At 42.6% G+C, this 13,578-nt stretch overlaps 2 protein-coding genes across 2 annotated transcripts; both read right to left on the bottom strand.

The window, feature by feature from the left end:
* Window positions 1-4,057: 4,057 nt before the first annotated feature.
* Window positions 4,058-7,748, bottom strand: Insl6 (insulin like 6). The gene is made up of 2 exons (XM_055614245.1): window positions 7,459-7,748; window positions 4,058-4,450 (listed from the first exon to the last, which is right to left on the bottom strand). Exons 1-2 carry the CDS (start codon window positions 7,727-7,729, stop codon window positions 4,149-4,151), a joined length of 573 nt encoding a protein of 190 aa, XP_055470220.1. The 5' UTR covers window positions 7,730-7,748; the 3' UTR covers window positions 4,058-4,148.
* Window positions 7,749-10,341: 2,593 nt separating this feature from the next.
* LOC129681897 (prorelaxin 1-like) lies at window positions 10,342-13,002 on the bottom strand. Its single transcript, XM_055614126.1, has 2 exons — window positions 12,753-13,002; window positions 10,342-10,752 (listed from the first exon to the last, which is right to left on the bottom strand). The coding sequence occupies exons 1-2, from the start codon at window positions 12,943-12,945 to the stop codon at window positions 10,409-10,411; spliced, it is 537 nt and encodes a 178-aa protein (XP_055470101.1). The 5' UTR covers window positions 12,946-13,002; the 3' UTR covers window positions 10,342-10,408.
* Window positions 13,003-13,578: the final 576 nt, after the last annotated feature.

Raw genomic sequence — 13,578 nt, 5'->3', positions numbered from 1 at the left:
TGTATATATGGGAATAAGTCACCAAGAAGATATAAGAATTTATAAATATTTGTGTTCCAAACCTTGAGGCTCCTAGTTCCATAAACAAACACTAAAAGTCATGAAAAATAAGGTATGTTCAGACACAAAAGATATTCTGATATGCCATTCTCACATTTGGATGGGTCTTCTAAACTGAACTATGGCAAAGAGTTAAACTACACCAGTGATTTAACAGCAACTTATAGACTACTTTATATAGCAGTTGGTACTGTATGTCCTTAGTGGTAATGGAACCTTCTCTATTAGCAACCATGACTGGCCACAGAGCCAGTTTTAACTAATTCAAAGCAATTAAAACAATTCCTTGTATCTTAACATATAATTGTGGTATAAATAAATATTAATAGCAAGAGAAAACACAGAAACTACACAAATATTTGAAGACTGAATAGTATACGTGAATGATCAGTGGAGGAAATGTTTAAATTCTTAGATTCAGATACAAATGATAACAACCCACCAGAACCTCTCACATACAGCCAAAACATTGTAAAAGGAAGCTTGTAAGCACTCGGTTTAGAGAAATCAGAAAAAACCTTAATCCAATGATGCACCTCAAAGTTTTAGAACAAGAAGAAGTAAAGTTTAAATGCAGTATATGGTGAGATAAAAATTAGAGCAGAAATTACTGTACAGAACAAAACCTAGACAAAGTTATGTCTTCAAGAGATAAGAATGACAACCCACCTGGCCAAGCTAACCAAAAGACAAATGAACCAAGTTCATCTCTAATGAAGTTAGAGATGAAAAGGAAGTTACTATAACAGACGACAAGGAAATAAGAAAGACGATTAAGGAAAACTTAACTTTCTATCAAACTGGAAAACTTGAAAAATGGATAAATTCCTAAAGAGTATGACCTACCAGAATTTATATCGCTTGTTTTGGGAACAGAGCAGTATTGTCACACAAAGGAAAGCCCCTAACTGAACAGATTCACTGGTGAATTTTAACAAACCTTTTGAAAGACACCTAACACAACTGTTTTCTAAGCAAACTGGTCCACAAAATCGAGAGTAAAGAGTACTACCAGGCTCGTTCTTCAAAGCAAGCATTGTCCTGGGAAATAAGGGAAGGTGCCACAATGAGTAAAACAAACACAAAATGAGAACTGTAGGTCAATCTCCCTGATGAGCACACATACAAATTCTCAAAAAAAAAAAAAAAAAACTTGCAAATTGACTTCAAGACTACATTAAGAAGATCATAAATCACGTCCAGGGTGTTTTCATCTGAGTGCTGCAGGGTTTAACATATGTAAATCAGTAAATGTAATATACTATATAAGTAAACATAAGGGCAGAAACCACTTGAACATATCAATAGCTGCAGGAAAGAACTTGGCAAAATTCTACATGCCTTCTTAGTAAATGTCCCAAAGAAACTAGAAATTGAGTGAATATATCTCACCACAAGCAAAGGTCTACAAATGTATATCTGATATAATATAAAATTAGGAAGAAACCAAGGGCATGTCTTCTAAAATCTGGAGTGAGACAAATCTGCCCCCTCTCTCCATTCTTATTCATTAGTGTTTGAAGTCTTAGCTAGAGCAATAAAACAGGAGAAAGAAAAAAAAAAGATACAAAATAGGAAAGGTAAAAATTAAGTGGTCTTTATTTGCTTAGGGCATTATGCTATGTTTAACAGAACTTATGGTCTCCACAAGGAGAGTCTAGAATCTGGTAAATACTTTTCAGGCAGTTACATGATTCAAAACCATAATATACAGTTCAGTAGCTTTTCTATATACCAACAACAAGCTAGCTGAGAAAGAAATGAGAATATAATAGATTCACAAAAAAAAAAAAAATAGAGATATCCATCACCAAGTCTAACGAAGGGGGCTAACAATTTCTGCAATAAAATCTTTAGGACACAGAAATGGGAATTGAAGAAGACACGAGATGATGCAAATATCTTGTGTGCTGCTGAATTGACAGAATTAATATTATGAAGGTGGCTACAGTGTCAAAAGTAATCATTGGTTCAATGCACTTACCATCAAAAATCTTTTCCAGGAAAACATATAAAAACTGCAAATTGTTATATTAGACAAAGTAACCCAGACTCAGAAATACAAATGCCATGTTTCCTCTTATGAGCCTATATTTTACTCACTTTTACCTACGTGAGTATAATTGGGGCAGGGGACCTCAAGAAGGGAAAAAGGCTTATGGAAGGGAAAGAGTAATGGGTCATAAGTGACATGAATACAGAATGTAGGATGCTACTGGAGACAAAGGTGTGGGTAGGGCAAGGGAGCAATGGGATGGGAGAGCAGAGTGGGAGGAGGATCAACACCAAAAAAAAAAAAAAATGCAAGAAGGTGCAATATCGAGAAATCCATTTCTTTGATGCTCAGTCTTGATTGTCAATATTACTGGTCTGCATCCAACTAAGAGGCAAACATCTGGGCACAGCTGCGAGGGATTTTCTTAAATTAAGTGCGTTACGCCTTCTGGTGGCAACCCAGATATAAAGAAGTCTAAGGGGAAAGCTTTTGGCTGTTGTTCATTCGCCTTCTGACAAGTTCTTCTACCTTGTTTGTGAGTTCATGGATGCTGCTGCTGCTGCCGCTGCTGCCGCTGCTGCCGCTGCCACCACTGCCTCTATGTTCCCTTGCTGATACCAGAACCCAGCTTCTTCAAGCTTCCAGTGTGGACTAGTTTGGACTGAAGACCAGCGCCTCTCTGGGAGTCCTCTAGGCCTTCGGTACCAGCTTGGGAGAGCTGAGGCATTCAGCCTTGCCGCCTCAGGCTCTCCGTGTGAAGACAGCCGTTGTTGGACTAACCTGACTGAAGTATGTAAGCTAATCGAATAAACTCCTCCTTGACACATATTCATTCTGTTGGTTCTGTTCCTCTAGAGAACCACGACTATTACTTTGAATGCTAATTTTAAAAATAAAAATTATTTTTTTTTAAAAAAAACTGTAGGAACTTCTGCACATTCCAGGTAAAGGTTTGACTATAGGATCTTTTAAAGAACGACTCTTCACCCAGCGCCTGTGAGCAGGCCAGGCAATGCAGGGGCCTTTCTCCAGCATCTGCTTGCTGGACCAAACACCTCCCTTCTTTTTAGCCAGTGCCAGATTGCGTGCCTCTGCAGTTTGGTGGGCCTTTCCTTACTCCCCCTCGGAAAGCTTTGCTGGAGTCGGGCCACTCTCTGTCCCTCCGTACTGTAAGGCCTAGGTCTGACGCTAGAGTTCCATTTCTTTAACAAACCTAAAGTTTTCTTCGTATCTAAAGGGGCACCTTCATCTAAAGCTCTGTGGACCTATTCAATGACGACACAACACAAATTTGTATCGAACATGGAAGTTCTCTCTAGCTACAAAGGCAACTAAGTTCAGGCTATATTTTGAAAGCAGTAGAAAAATGAAACCTTTTAAAATTTCACAGGAAATGAAGATTTGTGTGGAAAAGAAGCTTCATCCTAAAACGTAACGTGGGTGAAGACGAATAGAAATAAGTCACCAAGCAGAGTATTATAGTGCATAGCTGGGGAGAAAACTAGAGAAATCTTTTGAGTGATGCTTACCTATCATTTAGTGAGTGAGAATTATACTTTGAGACCTTCAAGTTTTGTTCAATTTTGTAGCATTAGAATTATCTTACACGGGGCTGGTGAGATGCTTTGTCAGGGAAAGGAGCATGAATAAAACTCTAGGCCCTAAAAATGTATCTTCTATTACAGTACAACGGCTTCTCCGAAGGGCACGGTTAGTTGCTTTACGTTGCTGAGGCGACGAACTAGTTGGATGACTGAACTGACGCTAGTACAACATTCAAACACAGCTAAAGAGTTTTCAACCATAACGATAAAACCAAACTAGGTAAATTTCAATGCCTGTGTGGATTATGGCACGCATATAACAAGACGGGAGTCACGAAATACTAAGATTCATTCCGCTTACTACCACAGAGCTCTGCAAATCGCTTGTGAATATTCTCCAGCAGAGTTCACAATCTAGCACCTCTGAGCATAACTCCAAGAACGAGTAAGTACTAAATGAGATATAGTAAGATTTTATTAAGCTAGCATAGTTTCTACGGTGGCCTGTACATCTCAGGCACCACGGATGTTCGCTTTCTCATCAAGTCTTAAAAATCAATGTACGGGAGGCACGCCACGGCCAGCTCTTCTTTGGTACACCCTTTAAGACAGCACTTCTCCGAGTACCCTCTGCGCTTCCTCTGGGCGCGCCGGCCCCAGAGCAAAGCGCTGAGAGTCTTGATTTTGTCTGTGCTTTTCTTCTGAAGCTTTGCACTCTCGCCATAGGGAATGACATCGTGGGATGAAAACTCTGACTTAGGACGCAGGTTGACCTTTTCAAACGGATACTTGGGCAGTGGCTGAAGTTCCCAAATGTTTACGGCTTTTTCCTGAGAGGCACCTGCAGGGACTGGCGAGAGACAATGAAAAAACAAGCAAAAAAAGAAAGTCCTATTTATCCAAATCTTCCATTAAATGTGAACTTAATATAAAACACTAAAATTAGATAACTATTAAAAGTCACCTTAAATAACGGTTGGGAAGGACAGATAGTCACAGGCAATGTGCGTTTAAGTGAAACAGTTGCGGTGTTTTCCTATAAGAAGGCTTAGCGACCTTTCACTATTTTGTAATAACCACCCACACGCTCAGCATTTGACCACAGTGAAATCCATGGTTCCTAGTGCATGCACGAGGTCGCACCACCATCCCCACTATCTACTTCCAGGACATTTCTCTCACCTCTCAAACACGAGACAACCAGCAGCCGCTACTGACAGACACTCTGTTCTCCTTCCTGTGCTAAGCCCATCAAGCCTCTATTTGATTTGCCATGAATCTGTTTATTCTGTCCCTGCTATACCAGCTGTAGCCTCTTGTACGCGGGCACTTTTGCCTGTCTTTCTACTAGCATAACATCTTCCATGTTTATCCTGGGTGCCGTAAGGTCCCTCATTTATTCCTTCCATGGCTAAATCACTTCCCTTTGTGTGGCTTTCATTACATTTCATTCACCCCTCCATCGGGTCAGGATATTTTCATGGTCTGCCATGGATGTTCAGACCCGCACGTTTATGCATTCAGGTTTCCAGGCCTTTTGGGTATAAACATGGGCGTGGAATTATTGGATCCTGTGGAAACTTTGAGCATCTTCTCATGAGCTGCGTATCATCTTAAGAGAAATGGCCATTAAAGCCCATGCTCATTCTCACTTATTCATTTGTTTACAGTGTTTGTCTTTGCTTACTTCCAGTCAGACTGTCTTTTTATGTGTAGTTATACCCAAAGAGTTAATCAAAAACACTTGGTTCTTTAACAAATATAGACCAGTGGGGAAGTGGAGATGGGCTCAAAGTACAGACTGACTGTGATATTGTTCCTAACTCAACCAACATGACTGGATCCTAGATCATAGAAACTAAACTAAGTCCTGAAAGTAATAATTCAGAGACTCTGTGGGTGTCCACTGTGGCCGCAGTCAGTACTCCTGGGAGGACAGCTTTTCCAAGGCCGTAACCACAGGTCCAGCTCTGCAAGCCACGCTCTGAATTATGTAACTCCATTGCAAAGCTCAAAGAAAGAAGTCTACTCTGGTGCATGGTGACCTGTGGTGCGTGGGGAAATGAACTGGCTCAGTCAGTTGCCCGAATTTTGAAATTAGAAGTAAATAACAAAAAAAAAAAAGCAATATAATCAGTGAAATTCAAAACTAAAAAGAATTCCATGAGGTTTGTCTTAGAAGAAAGGAACATAAATACAGTCAAAAGAGAAAGAGGGGGAAAGGGAAAGAGAAGGGAGAGAGAGTTGGTTACAGCTGACGTGATTTCTTTTGGGCTTTCTGAATTCATTCCTTTCTTTCCCCCTTTCTTTCATTGTGAGGTTTTGCCAGGGACGCTCTGCCCCTGGAAGTTAGAGGACTCAATTTACGACTCTTTTCTGCTACTATTTTGACCAATAAGACAGAATTACAACTAAACTAAGAAGAAAACAACGATTAAAGTGAACAAAATACAGTAAGAACGGAAGAAATAGTATAGATACAGTCTGGATTCTAAATAAATGATTATTAATGCTTAAACATTTGAAATTAAAATAAAACAGATTCCTATGAAAACCATAACACAAACAGAGACATACAAAACCTGAGTGCATCAATGACAGAGAAATCAAAGGCATAAGTTGTCATCACCTTAGAAGACGCACACATAGATGGTTTCTGAGGTGGATTCCACCTACCTCTAAAAAAGTGTAACTTACAAACAATACATGTCATTTTCCAAAGTTCATTACTAGTCCTATTTCCAAACCAGCTAAGAACACCGAGATTTTTAAAAAGTTCTTATAAGTCATTTCACTTACAAACACTGGCTTAGAAAAAAAAAAAAAACTATGAAATTAGTTAAGTGAATCTAACAATATATTTACAGACATAGGAGAAAGGTTTATACCAGAAAGGGAAGGTCAAGATCATGACATCTATCAACGCAATTCATCATGCTAATTCACTTTCAGCCAGCATTGCTGCAATCAACAGGTAATGTTTACCATTTTGAACTCCTTTCTTAACATCTGTCCCCAGATAGTCTCCCTTTCTACCTGATTGCACGCCAGAATTCATCTCATCTGCTCTTGTCCTTCCCTGTGTCCATTATTGTTTTCGCTTCACACAAATTGCTCGTCTGGTTTTGCTTTCTTACCTCTAACAGCCATCCTGAGTGACCCTTACCGACCTTAGCTGCTGCTTTTACTTCCTGTTCCAGCCATCCTGACCTCCTCGCTGTTCCCAGTATAATTCAGACAGAAGCGCCCCCTCCCTCTTTGCTCTAAATAAATACCCCCACCGCAGCCAGGTATGTGGCCAGACCCTCATCACTATGTCCATTTTCTCACAATGTCTGACGGTAGCTAATTTCAAATTAACAACAATGTATTTGAGTCATGATTTGTTGGTGTCAAAGCCCTTGCTGTAGCGCTGTCGGAACAGGAGCGTGGGAACAAAACGCTGACAGGAGAAAGAAGTTGTTTCGCAACAGTTTTACTCAGGACAATCAGTTTCTGTGATAATGGCCTAAATCCATTTCAAGAGCATTTAATTCTCTTACCTCACCTCCCAACGCTGCGCTGAGCGTTAAGCCTCTAATACATCCCCGTTAGAGCCTCTGTGAATTTGGGGGAGATGCCTCACACCATAGCAACCTCTTTCGTCAAACGCCATCTTTTTAATAAGGCCTCTTCTGATCACATCATCTCTTCTAAAGCTAAAGTAGACTTCAGATTACTCTGCCTGTGTTCTTTAAAATTGTATTTACACGTATGCGAGGAACAAACTCTATTTCCTGCAGAAACTCACTGGCGGAGCCAAGTGGAGGGCAAGAAAGGCACGCTGCTGAGCAGACACGCCTCCCTCCAGAGCGTTACCTGGGTCTGTGAATCTTCCCCAGGCGGAAGTAGGGATTTGCTCAGGGCTGAAGGTTTTGACTTTCTGCGAGGATTGGTGAGCCAGCTGCTTCATGGGAGTCTGCCCTTCCATCTCGAACTGGCTCCAGTCAGTCTGGCCACAGATTTTTACAATTTCCGTCATCAGGTGCCTGCCGCACAGCCTCCTGGGTTTGCTTCCGTATTGCGCCTGGGAGAAGGTAGCCAGTAGGAGTCCAAACCACAACAGACCAGGACAGCTCCGCTGCTTCATCCCCGGGCTACGCCGCTGGGCCGGGCGCGCTGCAACGGCCGTCGCCCCGCCTCGCCCCGCCCCGCCCCGCCCCGCCTCCTCCTCCCCGCACACCACGCCCCCAAGGCCGCTCGCACGGGTCTGTAGGCACAGTTCCGGCCCCCATCCGTACCAGGCACACACGCGGTCCAGGTGGGTCCAGATGCAGACACGCAGGCAAACACTCCCGCACATCAAATCCAAGAAAGAAGCTTTCAAAATCACTGGCTCGCTAGGTTAGCGCGCTTCATCGCGGCATCCTCTCAGGTCCACAGCTTGAGCTTCAGTCTCGCTCGCTCGCCGCCCTCACTGCCCTCTCCCGCGCCTCCCACCGGTTCAGCTTCTTTTTTCAGTACTTCCCCTTTCTGTTTTTTTTTTTTTTTTATTACATGTGTCCTATTATTTGATTTCCTCCTACCTTCCTCAAGCTCTCGTTCCTCTCGGGATGCCCTGTGCAGTTTCAGGACCTACAAACCCGTGTTTAAGCATACACATATTATGTGGTTTTAAATCTAGATCCCACACGTAAGTGAAGACAACGTTTAGTATTCTGTTCCGGGTAAAGTTTGCCTCAGTTCATTTTTATGAATGCATTCTTCTTATAATAAATCTTTTTCGTTGTTCTATTACATTTATTTACTGGTGTGTGTGTGTGTGTGTGTGCTGCAGGTTGGAACTGGTTCCCTCCATGCACTATTTGGGTCTCAGGGGTTGATGTCACATTCGCAGGCTTGGCTGCAAGTGCCTTAACCTGCTCAGGTGTCTCGCTGCCCAGGGACACATCCTTAAATTCCACACGTCGCTCTCACCAGCATAACAACTGAATGGATTTATTTAACTGAAAAAAAAAATTATTATTTAAGTGACTAATTTTGAGTGAATAAGTTCTAATATTATAAAATTAACTTCAGACTTATTTATTAGTATTCTAGAGCATTGTCATAAAATATTTGTCTTTCTGAGTCAAACATACTTTATTTAACATAATTGACGTTTGTATCCATTTTCTACAAAGGCCATAACTGCATTTTTTTTTCTTTATGAACATATGAAAGTTTCATTGTGCATGGGTACTCCATTTTCTTTTAAAAAAATAGTGTTTATATTTAAGTATGTTTGTGGGTATGTGCAAGTGTGGGCGCCCACTGAGGTTAAAAGGGGTGTCATATCACCGGGAGCTGGAGGTAAGAGTGGTCGTGAGCTACCTGACCTGGGTACTGGGAACAAAACTCAGGTTATTGTTGATTGATAATAGCTTTTCTGGCTAGACTAAAATGGACCCTCAAAGCAGTTGTAATTTGTACTTTCCTGGTGGGTAGGAATGTTCGAGGTGTTTTTGTTGTTGTTGTTTTTTGCCATTTGCATCTCTGCTTTTGAGAGCTCAGTTCATTAGCCTATTTATTGACTAGATGATTGGCTTTTGTGCTGGTGTCCTCCGTGAGCTGGTAGTTGTGAGTTCTTGGAAAGCAGGCTGAGCAGGTCAGGAGAAGGAGGTCAGGAAGCCGCTCCCTGACCTCTGCATCAGCGCCTGCCTCCAGCTGCCCGCTCTCTTAGATTTCCTGTCCTGATTTTCTTTGATGATGAGCAAGGATGTAGAAGCCTCATCGGATGTGGATGCTGTCAAATGAACCCTTTCCCGCCCAAGTTGCTTGGGTCATGGTGTTTCCTCAGAACAGTGGTAACCCTGACTATGACTATACCGTTGTCCTGCTCTGTATTTTCCTATGCCCTCCCCACCCCATTCCAAACTAACGCGCAATAGCTTTCACTTCTTTATCTGTTTACTTTCTCCCTACCAGGATATGTTCTCCCTGCAGGTAAGAATCTTCATCTGACTGTGATACCTCTCTTGCCTTGAACAGTGTCAGAAATACAGTAGATTCTTAGCAATAATTTAGTGTTACAGGTACAATTCATAATATTATCAACAAATTATGGATTAAGTGCTACTGGTTCTTTAATATTTGCTAAATTAATGAGTAAGTGAATAAATGAGAATTTGTGGGTTTCTTTGTACTGTTGCCCTACTTCTGTAATCATTATAGTTTCTTATTGCACTGTTTAATGTTTAAAATTCTTTTCAACAAGCTCATTAGTGAATGGAATCATCTCTCGTTCATATTTATAATCTAGTGCCTCCTAAATTGAACTTTAGTGAGTATCTGTGGAAAAAAGCACATTCAATTCGTATTTATTCTTAGCAAAGTTTAACGGATTTATTAAGTTGTTATTTATATGTATTTTTATTATCACTTTTAAATCTCATGTGTATGTCTGTTCTGCCTGCATGTATGTCTGTGCACCACTTTCATGTGTGGTGCCTGCAGAGGCCAGAGGAGGACACAGAATTTTCTCAGAGGGCATTGTATTGGGGTAAGCTATTACATATGGTTAAATGGTAAGAATTTATCATCATTTTAAATTCATACCATTCAAAAGTGGTAAGACTGTTAAAAAGGGGACAAAATGAGTTTTGCATAAAAGCATATGATTAACAGAACTCCGATAATGCAAAGAATATTTATTTCACATTAGAGGACAAAATCTAAATGTAAATAATGATTTTTCAGATCATAATAAATTATCAAGGGGAACGGAAAGAGGCATCAGACAGGAGCCAAGAATGCTCGTGAACACTGACGAGTTGCAGACAACCCTGTATCAGCAGACTTTAGCAATAGATCTTCTGGTACAGCCAACGTTGCAACATTGCTTGCTCAGCCGCACATCAAACTCCCTCCTTTTCCGTGAATGAGCATCCGAGCGTGAGTACTGAAGTCCTAGAGGCCGTTTGTCTTCTGCTTCACCCTGTGTTTTACGGGAAGTCTTCTCAAATCCTTCCAAGCTGACAGCAGAGTCTCTCAGTGCAGATGCATATTGTAGCTCTGGCAACGGTTTGAGCCCCTGAGACAGTGCTGCTTTGGGCTCCTCTGATAAATCTGGAAGGCATTTTAACATCATATCGAAAGGCTCTGCATCTCTGTTGATGAAGGATGGCATGATTTCTGTCAAGTTTAAAAAGAAGTGGGTGGGGAGAAGACACTCATGTCAAGGAGCATTTGGGAAACGACAGACATTTGTATAGAAAAAGCATTTTGCGTGGATATAATTAAACACTGAAATAGTCAGCAAGTATTGAATAGCTAAATGGTTTTGCTTGCTGGGCAGTTCAGAGCCCTATAATCTTCTAAGGTTCCGTTTACTCCACTTGGACTGCTTTCTTCATCACCACCGCCCTTTTTTTTTTTTCTTTTTCTTTCTTTTTTTTTTTTTGCTTCTTGTTCACAGTAATTTTCACCCTTTGACACTGAGCTCTTATCTTTCTGAAATCATGTTGGTCATTAAAAACACTAGTTTTCATGATTTCTAGCCAGGTGAGGTGCCACACGTCTTTAATCCCAGCACTTGGGGAGCAGAGGCAGGTGGATCTCTGTGAGTTCAAGGCCAGCAGGTCTACAAAGTGAGTTCCAGAATAGCCAGGACTACGTAGAAAGACCCTCTCTCAAACAAAACAAAACAAAACAAAACAAACCAACCCTACTCATGTCCATGTTTTCTAACCTGAATTATTGTCATTGCTTTTGAGCCATGAAAGTAATCCTTGAAAAAGGTTTTCATGATTTTAAGATCCCATGGGGTCAAGTTACTGCTTCAGGATGAAGTTTAAAAGACAGAGCCACCAACAGTTCGGCTCTGACTAGAGGAGGGTGTCCGTCTCTAAACACATCAGCAGCAATCCTTCCTCCCCAGAGTGTTTCCTCCAAATACACACACACACACACACACACACACACACAGGCACAGACACACACACACACACACAGAGACACACAGACACACACAGGCACAGACACACAGAGATACACAGACACACACACACAGGCACAGACACACAGAGATACACAGACACACACACACAGGCACAGACACACACACACAGGCACAGACACACAGACAAACATGCCACCTTACCTATTCCAAACGCACAAATTAAGAATGTTAACAGGCAAAGAAACCAGATATGCTGACGGAGTTTAAACAACATTGCAACGGTCCAGTTCTTGCTGCTGTTCTTCACGAGGAGCAGAACAGGGTGTCAGCTTACCAATAAGTCATTCCTTTTGAAATAATAAAACCAAAGAACCCCAAAGATGGAGTGGAAGGGAGATGCCTGGTTTGCCATGGAGGCTTACCCTCTAGAGAAAGCCAACCTCCCTCCTCCACACACACAGGGGTGTCCTGTGACAAAGATCCTTCCTAAGAATCCTGCTGCCCTTTCAGCCAACTGCAAACTTTAGCAGTTGGGATCTGGCAGAGGGAAAGCGAATGTCCTGCCACCAGGTTACCTCAGTCAGCAAGCGCAGGTGGCATTCTGTACCATTTTGGGTACATCAGAAGTTTTAGCTTTTTTTCTCCAGTGAGGCATTTCTAACTTTAACTCACCTCATTGATCCCTCCCTGCTCGAAAACTTTGTCCAGATAGGGCTTTTATTGGCTGCCAAACAAAGTGGATGACAGCTTTTATGTACTTAAAGTCAGTTAGCAAAAACCCAGTTGTAGTTTGGGTCAGAGTTAACTTACAGGGTTTTACACCTTGAAAGTCTATTTAAAATTATTTTAAAACCTACTTTGAAATCTGTTTTTTTTTTTTTTTTTTTTTTTTTGTCTGTAGATAACAGACTCAAATATTAGATTTTAACCTAACTCATTCAGGTACACGCTCTTTAATCACTGGGCTTTGGATTCAGATATCACTTATATAGATAGCACCGATGAGTAGCTCACTCCACAGCCCAGATCAAGCGCTGGCTTGAAGCTGCTGGCTGCAGTACTCTGTGAAGGCTTCGCAGTGAAACTCTTTACCTCCAATCAAGTTACCAAGACCACACCTGAGGCCGGGGTTGCACAGCACCCGCGGCAGGGGCGGGGTGGGGGCGAGGAGCGCCTACTGATGGGCTGCAGCCAAAGGGGAGCGTGGGAAAGCGGGGACCAGAGCCGCGCTCACCTGAGGCCGGCCGCTCCGGGCTCAGAGCCAGCCTCCCCACGGACGTCCCGCAGATCTCGATGACTGCTCGGGCATAGTCGCGGCCGCACACGTGAATGACTTCGTCCAGCCACTTCTCCGAGACCCGCGCCCCGCAAGGCCGGCTCAGCAGCAGCCAGAACCCCAAGAGCTGGAGCAGGAATCTGCTGGACATCCCGATCTGTGTCTGCTTTTGGCAGGCTCGGCCTTGGCGGGACTGGACTCCTGCTGCTCTCTGAGAGCTCAGCCCGCCTATATAAACCCTGAGGCGCTCTCAGGGACGATGGCCAGCCCCACCCCCTTTCCACCCACGCATGCACCGTAGCACCTTCTCCGCTCTTGTTCACCTTACCCCCTTCCTTCAACGTGCCACCCTTCCATCCTCTCTGCTGTGGCCCACAAAACCCTTTCGTATGCCAAAGTGACTCTGGATTTGAGGCTTTTCCCTGATTTCGGAATAAGGCGCTGCCCTAAGTCACTTGTGCAGTAAGGCTGAGACCACCTGTCTTCTTACAAGCAGAGGCTTGCCAAGCGTGAACATTTTGCCACGCTACCTTCCAATCAGAACCAGCAAGGTTCTGATTGCAGTGGCTGCCTGTGGGTTCACCCACCTGGGGTAAACTGTTGAGAGGGAAACCAGAATCCTGCTTGAAAACATTGAGGGGTTGTTTTTGTTTGCTTGTGTTTGGCTTTCCCGATGGGAACGGGGTTGCTTTTGTGTTTTCTTCTCAGTAAGTTCATTGTTGATGTCTTAAAATGCTGTTGGGTTTTCTGCGTTGGTGTTTGGATCCTATCGTAGGGGTTCTGC

The sequence above is a fragment of the Psammomys obesus genome, unplaced genomic scaffold, assembly GCF_907164565.1.
Source record: "Psammomys obesus unplaced genomic scaffold, mPsaObe1.curated_primary_1811, whole genome shotgun sequence".
NCBI classification, from domain to species: domain Eukaryota; kingdom Metazoa; phylum Chordata; class Mammalia; order Rodentia; family Muridae; genus Psammomys; species Psammomys obesus.
This window is presented reverse-complemented; position numbering and strand designations above follow the sequence as displayed.